Source organism: Acanthisitta chloris, unplaced genomic scaffold (assembly GCF_000695815.1).
Source record: "Acanthisitta chloris isolate BGI_N310 unplaced genomic scaffold, ASM69581v1 scaffold4908, whole genome shotgun sequence".
NCBI lineage: Eukaryota > Metazoa > Chordata > Aves > Passeriformes > Acanthisittidae > Acanthisitta > Acanthisitta chloris.
Window position 1 is genome coordinate 17,304 of NW_008688553.1, and position 12,242 is coordinate 29,545.

Sequence of the window (12,242 nt, forward strand, 5' to 3'; positions counted from 1 at the left end):
TCTTGCAGTCTCAAAAATAGTAAAAGTAGTTGAAAGGAGTATATGTAAAGAGTTCCTTAGATTAAGTGAATCTTAGTACAAATCTTAGGTCGTCTTTATTTCATTTCTTGTTTATTTCAGAGGCTAGTTTGGGGTTTTGCTACAAATGCTTAATCCAAGTATTCTAATTTTGGCAGGAGATAATATCTTTATACAGTAGTGGTTCAGTATCTCATTAGCATCATTACAAGTGAAAGTTATATTTCAATGCTTGGCAGTCTTTATCAACTTGTCTCATTCATGATGTAATTTCAGTGTGTCACTGTAACAGTGCTGCTGCTCAATGCTGTTCTGATGTCTGATTGTAGAGACTAGCTGAGCAAGGCTGAGGGTGCTGCTTGGAGTATGCTGCTGCTGCTCAATGTGGCCTGCAGAAGCTGAGAAATGTGAGGAGAGTGTTGCTGTTTTTTCCGTTAGGTTTTTGTATTCTCCTTTTATAGATGCATTGAAGGAGAGAAGGGTTTTTTCAGGCATAGCTGCATTTAAAATACACATGCCACCCTGTCCATTTTATTGGCTGAAGATATTTTAGTAGCCTGTTAACGTATGTGCAAGGCAATTCTAATTTCTAATCTTCCTTATAGCTGTCAAAGGAATTTCTTTGAAACTCCTAAATTATGCTTAATTCTTTTCCTAGTTTTCCAAGAGCTCCATGAGTTCTCTTAGGCTTCAGTATGAGTTGATATTCTGTATTGAATAGACCAAGATATCATTTGAAGTATATCAAGTCTTTAAGCCTTAAAATAATGATGAGAGCTTTCAAACATTATAGTTGTCTATTAACAGTACTTTAAAGGGTGATCCTCCACAGAGTTTTAAAAGTTGCTTATTTGTTGTCAGATAGCTAATTAACCAACTTAATTGTTTTAAAACCAGTTGTTTTCTTAGAGTAATAATCAATTACAGTATTAATTCTGGCCCCTCTACATTTCTATTAAAAGGAGTCTGTATTTATTGATAACATTAGAAGGTGTTTGCATGATACTTGCTTTTAGATAGAAAATACTTGCAAATATTCACATCGGAAAACACTTATTAACTATCCTGTTCTGTAAAGTATTTTCCAATTCAGTGGTTTTTAGTTTCAAGAATAAAAGAGTTGAAGTCCTTTCAGTAAGCCTCTAATACCTTTGAATAGGCTTCAGATTCTTTCTTGGAGAGGTGGGTGAAGGTAGAATCAGTTTGACTTAATCTCATGATTGCAAATTCATCTCTATTTTTCTTGTTCTTTGGCAGAATATATCTGCAGAGTATTATTCCAGACAGAATTTATACTCCATTAGTGCAATGCTTTGGTGACCAATAAGTATCTTTCCTCAGACTCATGGACCTATGATTTTGGTTTTGTGTGCTCATAAAAGGTCAGTTTCCTTTAGAGTCATACTTCTTAAAGCTGCAGCTTGTGTTCTTGTCACCTTGCTGCAGTGACTAGCATGTGCATGCTTTTTTCAATGCAGCATAGAGCAGGTTAGTGTAGATAGGGACTTGAAAATTCTTCTTCAGCTGTATAAACGCATTCATCAGACTCCTTTAATGGTTAAAGTTAATTTCTGATCTTTTAAACAAAGCATAAATGCTGTCTTTGGTAACACACAGAAATACTTGTGTGTATGTGAGGTTTCTGTTTTCAGAATTTTATAGATTTATTTCAGAATTTTATGCACTGATCTTCTGACCATTGCTGAAATCTGCATTCCATAGAGAACTCTGTCTAAAAGTTGCAAATTACCCTTTTCTTAGTAGGGGTTCAAGCCAGGGAGAGACCTGGTGTTGCAGTCAGTATTTATTAGAACACCCGTTAATTAAGCTGCTGTTCTGAGTAGCAGCGAGTAAGTATTCACAGAATGCCATAGCTTACTTGGTCACCAGTATGTAGTTACCTGGTTGCAGCAACAGTTGGGAGACCAATCCCAGCTGCTTGCTGAGAGGTAGGAGGTTGTACTCATGTGCCAGTGACTTCTAGGTAGGTGTTCAGAAAGTGCTCAGGGTCAGGTTGGTTGGGGCTCTGAGCAACCTGATCTTGTGAAAGATGTTCCGAGCCATGGCAGAAGGGTTGGACTGCAATCATCTTTAATGGTCACTTCCAAATCTATGAATTCAACAAGGATAGTTTTCTCTAGAGCTTATCTGTTCTTAAGAGACTTGCACACACTGCCTCTCAGCACTTCTTTCCTTGGCCTTCTCCATTTCGATAGCTGTTTGGCCATCCACACACACAGAGGTACTTCAAAAGCCACTGACACAAACCCACACAGAAGGGGCTGTTAGGCCATTGCTTCTGTTGAGACTATGTGAATATCTGGTTAGTTTGCATTTCTGTATTAAAGCTCTATCCATGGCTCCGTGGCTGCTGTTATCCAATTGTTCTTTGCTTTTATGGAATTTAGAATGACTTTGTGGTGGCTATTTATTCTGGGGTGTTCCTATACCTACACTTACAATAACGCATATTCTTATGTATATGTGGTTGCCATGTATGAAGATGTTTCAGGTGAAAAGAGAAAGAAGGAAAAGACCTCAGCTGGCTGTTAGGGGCAAATACAGATGTTTCTGTGTCAATGTCCCTACAATGGGAATGGACTTTTCAGTGATTACTTGCTCATAATAATGAGGCAGGTAGCAGTGGCAAACAGCAGACAGGAAATGATGAAGCTGAAACCAGTCAAGAATGACACACTGTTAATTTCTGAATTAACCACTGCCAAAAGATTATCAGGGCAAGTGTTCTCTCCTTGTTCCTTTCTCTAATTTCCTACCATCAAGCACTTCAGTCTCGTTTGTTTTTCCTGTGGCTCTTGTCATTGAATAAGATCTGTATTGCTGTTAATAGCAAATTCCTTGTTTGCAAAGGAGTGTTTAATCCTGTCCTAAGAATATGATTTGGGCATTTTTTTTTCTGCTTCTGCAGTTCAATACTGGATGTTTTCTTCTTTTTACTGAATGCTCCTCTGTAATTGTAGGTACTGCGTTCAAATATGGTACCCCAGATTGATACCAAAGAAAAAACTTTTCACTTTCCTCGACACAGCTCACTGTGAATAGACTTTCAGGTCTGTGGGAGAAAGTCTGAATGAACTGGTGAACCCTGATGACACATGTAGCCTCCTCATCTAAAGTGCTTTCTTTTGTAAAGCTCACAGTTTGCCACCTTACAGTTCTGTCAAGTGCTCAGAGAACGCACACGGTTTGCATGAATATATAAAGAGAAAAGCAATCTGTAAGAGAGCTAAGACCTTCCTAAAGCTTTATGGATGGATTTAAAAACTTATGCTTAATTCAGGGGAAATGATAATCAGTGCATCAGGTAATCATGCAGTGTCCAGTATGACACGGGTATGAGATGTTCTCTTTGAATTACAGTTTCACAACAGAGCAGCCGAAGTCTGCTGGTCTTAAGAATGTGTTTTTATGTGTCACTGATTGCAGTAACTATTCTCAAAAGAATAAATAACTTGGAAAAAGCTTGTCTGAAGGTAAATTTGAAGTCTGCCAGGATCAAGGGTTTCCTGAGGAGGAAGGCATTGGTTACAATAAGACATCTCTAGGTTTTCAGAAACAGCAAATGCAGGTACTACATTCTAATTGATAATTAGAATTCATTCTAATTGATAATCTGCCTGATTGCTAAAATAAGAACTGTGGTAGTTTCTGTCTAGTCTTTATTTGCAGATAAGAAAGTTTAATTTCTGTGCTCAAATAATTTTTTCGCATCAGGATACACATTTTGCATTTTGTAACACTCCGAGTATTTTTATCACTCTGGTTAGGAGAAGTACATAAAGATTAAAAGCTTAGAAAAATAGACAGTTTTTTTCATTTTTACTGAACCATAAAACTCTTCTGTTTCTCTTGTTTAAATCCAGAACAATGGAGTGAAACTGAAATGTACATAAGGACACCATTAAATGTTTTCCTTATTCGGAGTGTGGGTAAACATGATGGTGCTGATAGCACCATGGGTTACTTGAGGGAAAACAAAATGAAAATCTGATCAAAACTGAATTATAATAGCATAAATCGAGCCAGGTTTGTCTCAAAACTGAAATCACGGTCACTGGAACAATTTTACTTCGGTCTAAATGATTCATCCAGTGGGGTTTTTTTTTTAATGTTTTTAATTGTCTGACTGATTGTACTTGCATAATATTATAGAAATTCTGATTCCATCAAACTGCGTTCATTTAACAGTTGGAATTACTGGTCTGTAACTGTGCTTTACAAAGTGAGTAACCTTTATTTTTCCTCAGGAAGTGTCACTGCAGCAGACTGCACAGCCTACATCCACAATAGTTCGTCCAGCATCGCTACAGGTTCCTAATGTACTACTTACGAGTTCTGACTCAAGTGTTATTATTCAGCAGGCAATACCATCACCAACGTCCAGTACTGTTATTACCCAGGCTCCATCCTCTAACAGACCAATAGTGTAAGTTACATAAATCTTAGTAAAACAGTTTTCTTGCAGAATTTTGAAAGTATTTTGACTCGTTTACTTTCAGTTACTGTTTCTGAAGTTAATGTACAAATTTGAGATGCTTTAGTGTAATATGATGCTTTACTACATATGAAACATGTAACTTTCACTACATGTGAGATATAATGCCATGTTCTCCACATCACTAAGTTCATATTTTTGATCTCCAGATAAATATTGCATTACACCTGTAAAGAAACAAACCAATTTAAAATAATGTGTAAACTTGTTCTCTTCTCTGGATAAGTTTTCTTTTATATAGTTCATTCCTTTTTCAGTCCAGTTCCAGGTCCTTTTCCTCTGCTGTTACATCTTCCTAATGGACAAACCATGCCTGTTGCTATTCCTGCATCTATCACAAATTCTAATGTGCATGTCCCTGCTGCAGTTCCAGTAAGTAAGCATGATGCTATATTAATTTGAAAGTGGAGCAGATTTGCATAAGTGCAGCATAGAACTTAGTTTTAAACAGCTTGATAGCTGTTTTGGCTTCAGAGGGTAGTGCTGTCATATGCTCTCTATTATGATAACATACTCAGGTTTTCTTCATTTTTATACTTTATCTGGTCAGCTTGTTAGACCTGTCACCATGGTGCCTAGTATCCCAGGAATCCCAGGGCCTTCCTCCCCACAGCCAGTGCAGTCTGAGGCTAAATTGGTAAGTGAAAAACTCCATTATTCCTCAAGAAGAGTAACTTCAGAAGTTAATTAAATTCTATTGCTTTTTAAAACAGCTTTAGTTTTCTTTTGTTAGTTTAAATTCTGAAAGTACGAGTTTAATAAAGACAGAAAAATAACAGCTGCATTTATTTTACAGCTATTTCCAATTCCAGCCTATGTTAGTTCTGTTGTTAATGGCCATTGTAATCTTATTTTTCATCATTCTTTTAATTTAATTAGATTTTTAACTAAACTCCTTATTCCTTGTGTTAGAGGATTGGAAATGTTAGTTGGAAGAAAGACAAGATTAGTAGCATGCTAACAGTGAATATTGCCTTCAGAGTAGCAGAATATGTTTCCTCCCAAAGGATATGATGATACTTAAAACACTAGGGGAAGAAAAAGGTGTTTTTAAAGATGTTTTCAGAACATCAACTGAATATACTCCACTTGGCAAGAGTTTTGTAATTAGGTATGTAATTCTGACATAGTTAACAAATTTTTCTGTGTCGAGATTTTTCTGTTGTGTTGGGCAATTTTGGGGGTTTGAGGATTATTTGGAAAAATCATTAGGAGAACAAGCAGAGGAAAGTCTGTTTTGGCTTGTTTGTTTGGTTTTGTTGGGTTTTTTGGGCTTTTTTCTTAACATGAATGTTATGGTGGTAGTTTGAATGAATCAGTCTCGAAAAATTTTCTGCAACACAAGGTAGCTGCTTCTCTGTTTTTGCTGTCTTGTTTGTTTGTTCCTACTGTTCTAAAGCAGGAGAAAATCTGTTATTAAACAATAATTAACCCATTTATGTATTTCCAAGGTGCTTCCATAAACAGAATCTATCCTGTGAAATAGTAGTCCTCTTCCTTTAAGTCTTACATTGTGCTAAAAAAGAATCGGGAACACCTGCTAGATAAAATAATTTTTTTGTGCATTAATACTGGTAGGTGGGAGGATGCCCTTAACATTCTTTGATATCTCATTTTTCTTGACCTAAAACTAGGGTTTTTTTTTTCCTTAGCCATTTTCTCTTCTCAAACCACAATATGAAAAACAGTGAGTCTGGAAATACTAACTATTCTGCTGTCCAGAGGAATGGGATACCAGTGGAGTGGGCATGCTAGGCCACATGCACCGAATACTGAAGCTGTTGTGGAGAGGTGGTTACCAGTGCACTGATTTTGCCTAATCCTGTCAGGTCTTCCCTCAATTTTTTCCTCTGTTGAAATGATAACATGATAATTATATAGAGGGACAGGAAGAAATGTCTATTTCTGTGCATCCTTGTCCCACTAGGAATGGGAAGAGGAATATACCTGAGGAATATTTAATACCTGGGGAAATAGTTAAGTGTAACCAGCTCTGATGAAATGAATTTATCTTAAATCGGGGAGAGAAGAATGTAAGAAAGTGAAAACAAAAACTTGTTTTCTCACAAATTGCACATGTCTTAGAATCAGGAGACTCGTGCTCTGAATTCTGCTTTGTGAAATCCGGGAGGAAATGGTCCCAAGTAATTTTTTAGATGGGCAAGAAATTAGTTTTTTAAACATATTACTGAGTGATTTGCTCTTAGAAAGCTTTAAAAGGGGAAAGGGAATACGTGTATGTGGCGAAGACTTTGATCTCATGTTGGACGAAGCAATCGCTCATATGCAAAGAAAAACAAAGATCACTAGACTTAAAATTTAACAGTCTCATTAGTCTTCTCGTTACAATTTAGCTAATATATGCACTTCAGTGATTGCTTATCTTTTTTTTAAGTGAGACTGTTAAAAGGGTATTTGCAGTATTTCTTCTTTTCTTGTCGCTTAATATAAAGCATGAGCAGAATTGAAGAATATCAGAATTATGTATATTTCTTACGCTCATTTGCTTTTATATAGTGCCTATTCACAAAAATAAAAACCTTAATTTCTTATCATTCTGAAAGTAAAAGCAATTTAATGAGAAACTTAGTGTTTTATGTAGAAAGGCTTCCAACATGAAGACTAACTCACTGTGCCATGTGATGCATTGTTGGCAGATATGTGATGGTTTATTAACTGCAAAGTTGCATTTAATTTTTAAAACTAAAGTCTCTATGATACCAAACCCTTTCTTTTTCGTGTATCTCTTCAAAATAATTTTGCTTGGTGCATACTAAATTCTGCAAAGGTGTAGTAACCAGGTTTATTTTTCATTTCTGTTCCTGCTTAAGCCAACAGAAGACCTAATATTTAGCTTTACAGTGACTTGTTTGCTTTTCATTTCATTAATAGTTCACATTTAATCTTGAAATATAAGCTATTACACTGAAATTTAATAAGCGAACAGTGCATGTTTCGTCTATTAACAGTATACTGCAATGTCTGGATTTATTAGTATGGTAAAGTTAGCAGTATGCTGGGAACATCTCCTGTAGCCACATTTCTCCCTCATGCTGGGAGGCAGTCCTGAAGGGCAGAGGAGCCCAGGACATCCTTTAAGAAGGAGATCTTAAACGCACAGGACCAGGCCGTCCCTGTGACTGAAAGGTGAGCCAGCAGGGAGAACGACTGGCCTGGCTGAACAGAGAGCTTTGGCTGGAACTCAGGAAGAAAAGGAAAGCTTATGACCTGTGGAAGAAGGGGCAGGCAACTCGGGAGGACTATATGGATGTTAGGTTATGCAGGGCCAGTGCCCAACTAGAACTTAATCTGGTTCCTTCCATAAAAGACAATTAAATATGTTTCTATAAGTATATTAGCAACAAAAGGAGGTCTAAGGAGAATCTCCATTCTTTATTGGATATGGAAGCAGAGTGGCAAAGGATGAGGAAAAGGCAGAAGTATTTAATGACTTCTTTGCCTCGGTTTGTAATAGTAAGACTACTTCTTCTCTGGGTACCCAGCCCCCTGAGCTGTAAGACAGGGATGGGGAGCAGAATGAAGCCTCTGTAATCCAAGGGGAAATGTGCAGCAACCTGCTACAGCACTCAGACACACACAAGTTGTGTGGGGTTGGGGGGGATCTCAAGGGTACTGAGGGAGCTAGTGAAAAAGTTCACCAAGCCACTTTTGATTGTTTACCAGCAGTCCTGGCTAACTGGGGAGGTCAGTTAATGCGATGCCCCTCTTCAAAAATGGTCAGAAGGAGGATCCAGGGAACTGGGGGTATGTCAGCTTGACCTTGGTGCTGGGGAAGGTCATGGAGATGATCTTGAGTGACATCACATGGCATGTATAGGACAACCAGGGGATCTGACCTAGCTAGCATGGGTCTATGAAAGGCAGGCCCTGCTTGATTGACTTGCTTGGCTTCTATGACAAGTGAATTAACCTTCTTAGTGAATGAAGAAGAGCCTGTCAGTGTTGTCTACCTGGACTTTACTAAAGCCTTTGATACTCTTTGCCACACCATTCTCCTGGAGAAGCTGACTGCTCATGGCTTACACAGGCATATTTTTTGTTGGGTAAAAAAAAACTGGCTGAGCCCAAAAAGTGGTAGTGAATGGAGTTAAATTCAGTTGGTGGCCAGTTACAAATGATGTTCCCCAGGGCTCAGTGTTGAGGCCAGTCCTGTTTAATATCTTTGTGGGAGATCAGGGTGATGAAATTGAGTGCTCCCTCAATCAGTTTGCAGATGACATCAATTTGGGTGGGGGTGTTGATCTATCTACAGGAGGGTAGGAGGGCTCTGCAGTGGGATCTGGACAGACTGGATCAATATATGAGGTTCATTCAACAAGGTGAAGTTTTTGGTCTTGCACTTGGGTCACAACAACCCCATGGAGAGCTATGGGGAGGGGGAAGAGTGGCTGGAAAGCTGCCCAGAGGAAAAAGACTTGGGGGTGCTCTTTGACAGTGGCTGAATATGAGCCAGCAGTGTGCTAAGGTGGCCAAGAAGGCCAATGGCATCCTGGCCTGTATCAGCAATAGTGTGGTCAACAGGACTAAGTTGTCCTTCCATACTCAGCAGTGGTGGGGCCACACCTTGAGTACTGTGTTCAGTTTTGGGCTCCTCACTGCAAGAAAGACATTGAGGTGGGAATGTGGCCAGAGAAGGGTAACGAAGCTGATGAAGGGTCTGGAGGGCAGGTCCTATGAGGAGCAGCTGGGGGTGCTGTGGGTGTTTGGCCTGGAGAGAAAAGGAGGGTCAGAGGAGATCTTGCCACTTCCTACAACTGCCTGAAAGGAGGTTGGAGCCAGGTGGGGGTCAGTCTCTTCTATGTAACAACTGATAGGATGAGAGAAAACAGCCTCAAATTGTACCAAGGGAGGTTTAGATTGGATATTAGGAAAAATGTCTTTACAGAAAGGGTTGTCAAGCATTGGAACAAGCTGCCCAGGGAAGTGGTCAAGTCACCATCCCTGGAAGTATTTGCAATATGTGTAGATACGGCACTGAGGGACATGGTTTAGTGATGGACTTGGCAGTTCTAGGTTAATGGTTGGACTCAACGATCTTAAAGGTTTTTCACAACCTAAACAATTTTATGAATCTATGAAATCTGTCAGCCTGGTATTCTTAGTGTCTTTTGGACAGAAAGCTGGATGAAGGGATGAAGCTGTGATGTTCCCTTCACAACAATCCCAGCAATCAGGATTTTTATGGAGATTCGGAATTTTCTTGGCTGTTGCTTTATTTTATTTATTATTTGAGGAATTTTTTTTTTCTTTGTAGGCAGACCTTACTTTAGTAAAACAAATTGATATCTTCATTTCTAAAAGCTAAAGCTGAAAGGAACTGGCAGAGAACGTCTTTGGCAGTTGACACAGGATGCCTTCCTGCAGCACAGTTAAATATTTTCTTCAGCTGTTGTAGAAGTCTTAAAACCCTTTAAGGATAAGGGAAGTAATACACCTGCTGAGTATTTTTTCCCATTGTAGACACCTTCTGGAGACTTTCATTTTGTAAATGGGCTCTCTTACAGCTTTTCAAAGTATTTGTAGGTTGGAATGTCAAAGCTTAATGCTTAGTAATCAAAACTGTGTATTTGGTTTTATGTTTGATAAAGTTTTCAGTTTAAAGTGTCAGACTCCTTCAGTGTGGCAGTTTTGGTTATTCATGTGAAGCAAGTTACTGAGATGTCACCTCTAGAACTCTGTTCTTTCTTTGCAGAAGTAGTCTTCTAACTCTTCTCTGGTTGCAGTTAAAGTTGCCTGACAGTAAATGATCGTATGAATTCCATGTGGGAAAGGTTCACTGAGTGAAACAGCAAATAGAAAAATGTATACTAACTGCAGGGACTTATGACTGATGAAAAAAGATAGTCATAAAAAAAAGAAAAAATATATATAAAAGTGATGACAGACAAAAATTTCAAAATTGGCTATGCAGTGAGCCAGATCCTTCTGACTGGTGACATGATTGCAAGAGGCTCTCGACTCAAACAGCTGACATTTAGTGGAAAAATAGGTTAAGCACCTTCTCAGTGTCTGCTTTGCCACAAAAACATGTACAGTGCTCAAAGTGTTTCAGTGCTGTGGAAGAATTACATGAAATTAGATTGCATTTTAATTTTATTGCCCCAGTATTGAAGTCTGTGTAGTGAACAAAGCTGGTCCATTCACACCTGTGAAAGGCACTGTTACAAGACTTTTGAACATTCTTGTATCCTTTTCTCCTATTGCTGGTAGCACTGAAGAATGACTAGAGATTTTATTTGGACACAGGCTGTCTTTTACTGCTATTCTTATTAAAATATCCCTGCATGTTGTACTGAGAATGACATTCAATAGGAGTGAAAATGAGTTTCAGATTTCTGTGGCACACTTAATACAAGTTGTCAGTTTTTCTGACATGGCTCCATATTTGTTATTATACTAAAGAAATTTGGTTTTACGTACTTCAGTAAAATCAAACATGTAAGTCAGTTCTGTGGTGTTTTAGAGAGGTTTAGAAGTAGATGCAATTGCTGTCTTTAAAAAAAAAAAAGCCCCAAAACAAACTGGAAAGCTTCCTCACTGAGATAAGAATGCATGATTCTAAATATGGCAGAATTGCTTCTGATCTTGTGAGAAGATCTGTAATTGTCTGCTTTCTGTGTGTGAAACATCAGCCTTGAGTTGCAGCCGTGAAACATCCTTTTTTTGAGTGTGCAGCTTGTAGATGCAAACTGAATGTTCAGATCTTTCTGTGTGGATTGCAGACCTTACTGAAGAACTTTCAGCTGCTTTAACACTGAATGTTTCCCTTGGTCTCTTCCTTCTCATATAAAACCTTTTGTCACAATCTGAGAAATCCCTTGCACGCAGTGGGCAACCAGTAGACTTTTCTGCAGGAGGTTTCTACTGAGAAGTGACAGAGGGCAGCTTGGCAAATGTTCAGAACATTAACTTGCTGGAGCCCGGCATGGGACCTTGTGTTCAGCAGAATTCTTCTGACCTGCCTCTCTGCATGCCGAGCTAATCAGCAAACACCTAATGAGCCTACTCTAAAGAAACAGGCCCTCTCACAACCTACTTCATTTTCATATGTTCTCTGGGGGTGGAGAGACAAGACTTCATAAGGACTGATGATGCTGCAAAGACCACAATAATGATAATTAACTTGCTGAATTTAGAAGATTATGCTGTTAATTAGTTGCAAAATAAAGATAAGTAATAGAGCGGCAGATGGTAGGATAACACCCAGGAGAAGGAGGGTTATTACTCTGATGAGCTTTTGTGGCAGATATGAAATATGGATCTGAGTTTTTCACAAATTGTTTCTGGAGTATATTATCTTGTTTCTGTGAGCTCTTGATGGAATGATCTAGTCCTACCAAATTTTGACAGATGTAGTGAGGATTTGTTTTCAAGGATATACACAAATGATAAAACCTTGCTAATAAAGACTTTAAAAGCTATTGAGCTATTTGAAAATACCAATTTTAGTTTGCCCATAACCAATCAAAAATCCTTGGTTGTCATCAGGTTTTAATGCTTATATACATTTATTTTTGTATTTATTTCAATGTACTTGATTGTTAATACTACGATTCAGACATGTGGGAAGCTTTGAGCTCCCCTTCTCACAGAAGCCACCCCTGCAGCCCACCAAAAGCTTGCCATGCAAACCCAATGCAGGTCATTTTTGAGACAGTAAATTTAAAACTATCTCCTAGTATGATGG

The 12,242-nt window shown here is 38.4% G+C and overlaps 1 protein-coding gene across 2 annotated transcripts in view; it reads left to right on the top strand.

The window, feature by feature from the left end:
* Window positions 1-12,242, top strand: part of ATF2 (activating transcription factor 2) — a 38,607-nt gene that overhangs the window by 8,161 nt on the left and 18,204 nt on the right. For both annotated transcript variants that reach the window (XM_009081048.1, XM_009081049.1), the window contains 3 exons: window positions 4,287-4,465; window positions 4,792-4,906; window positions 5,085-5,171. In XM_009081048.1, coding sequence (XP_009079296.1) covers window positions 4,287-4,465; window positions 4,792-4,906; window positions 5,085-5,171 — 381 coding nt within the window. The remainder of the gene's footprint in view (window positions 1-4,286; window positions 4,466-4,791; window positions 4,907-5,084; window positions 5,172-12,242) is intronic.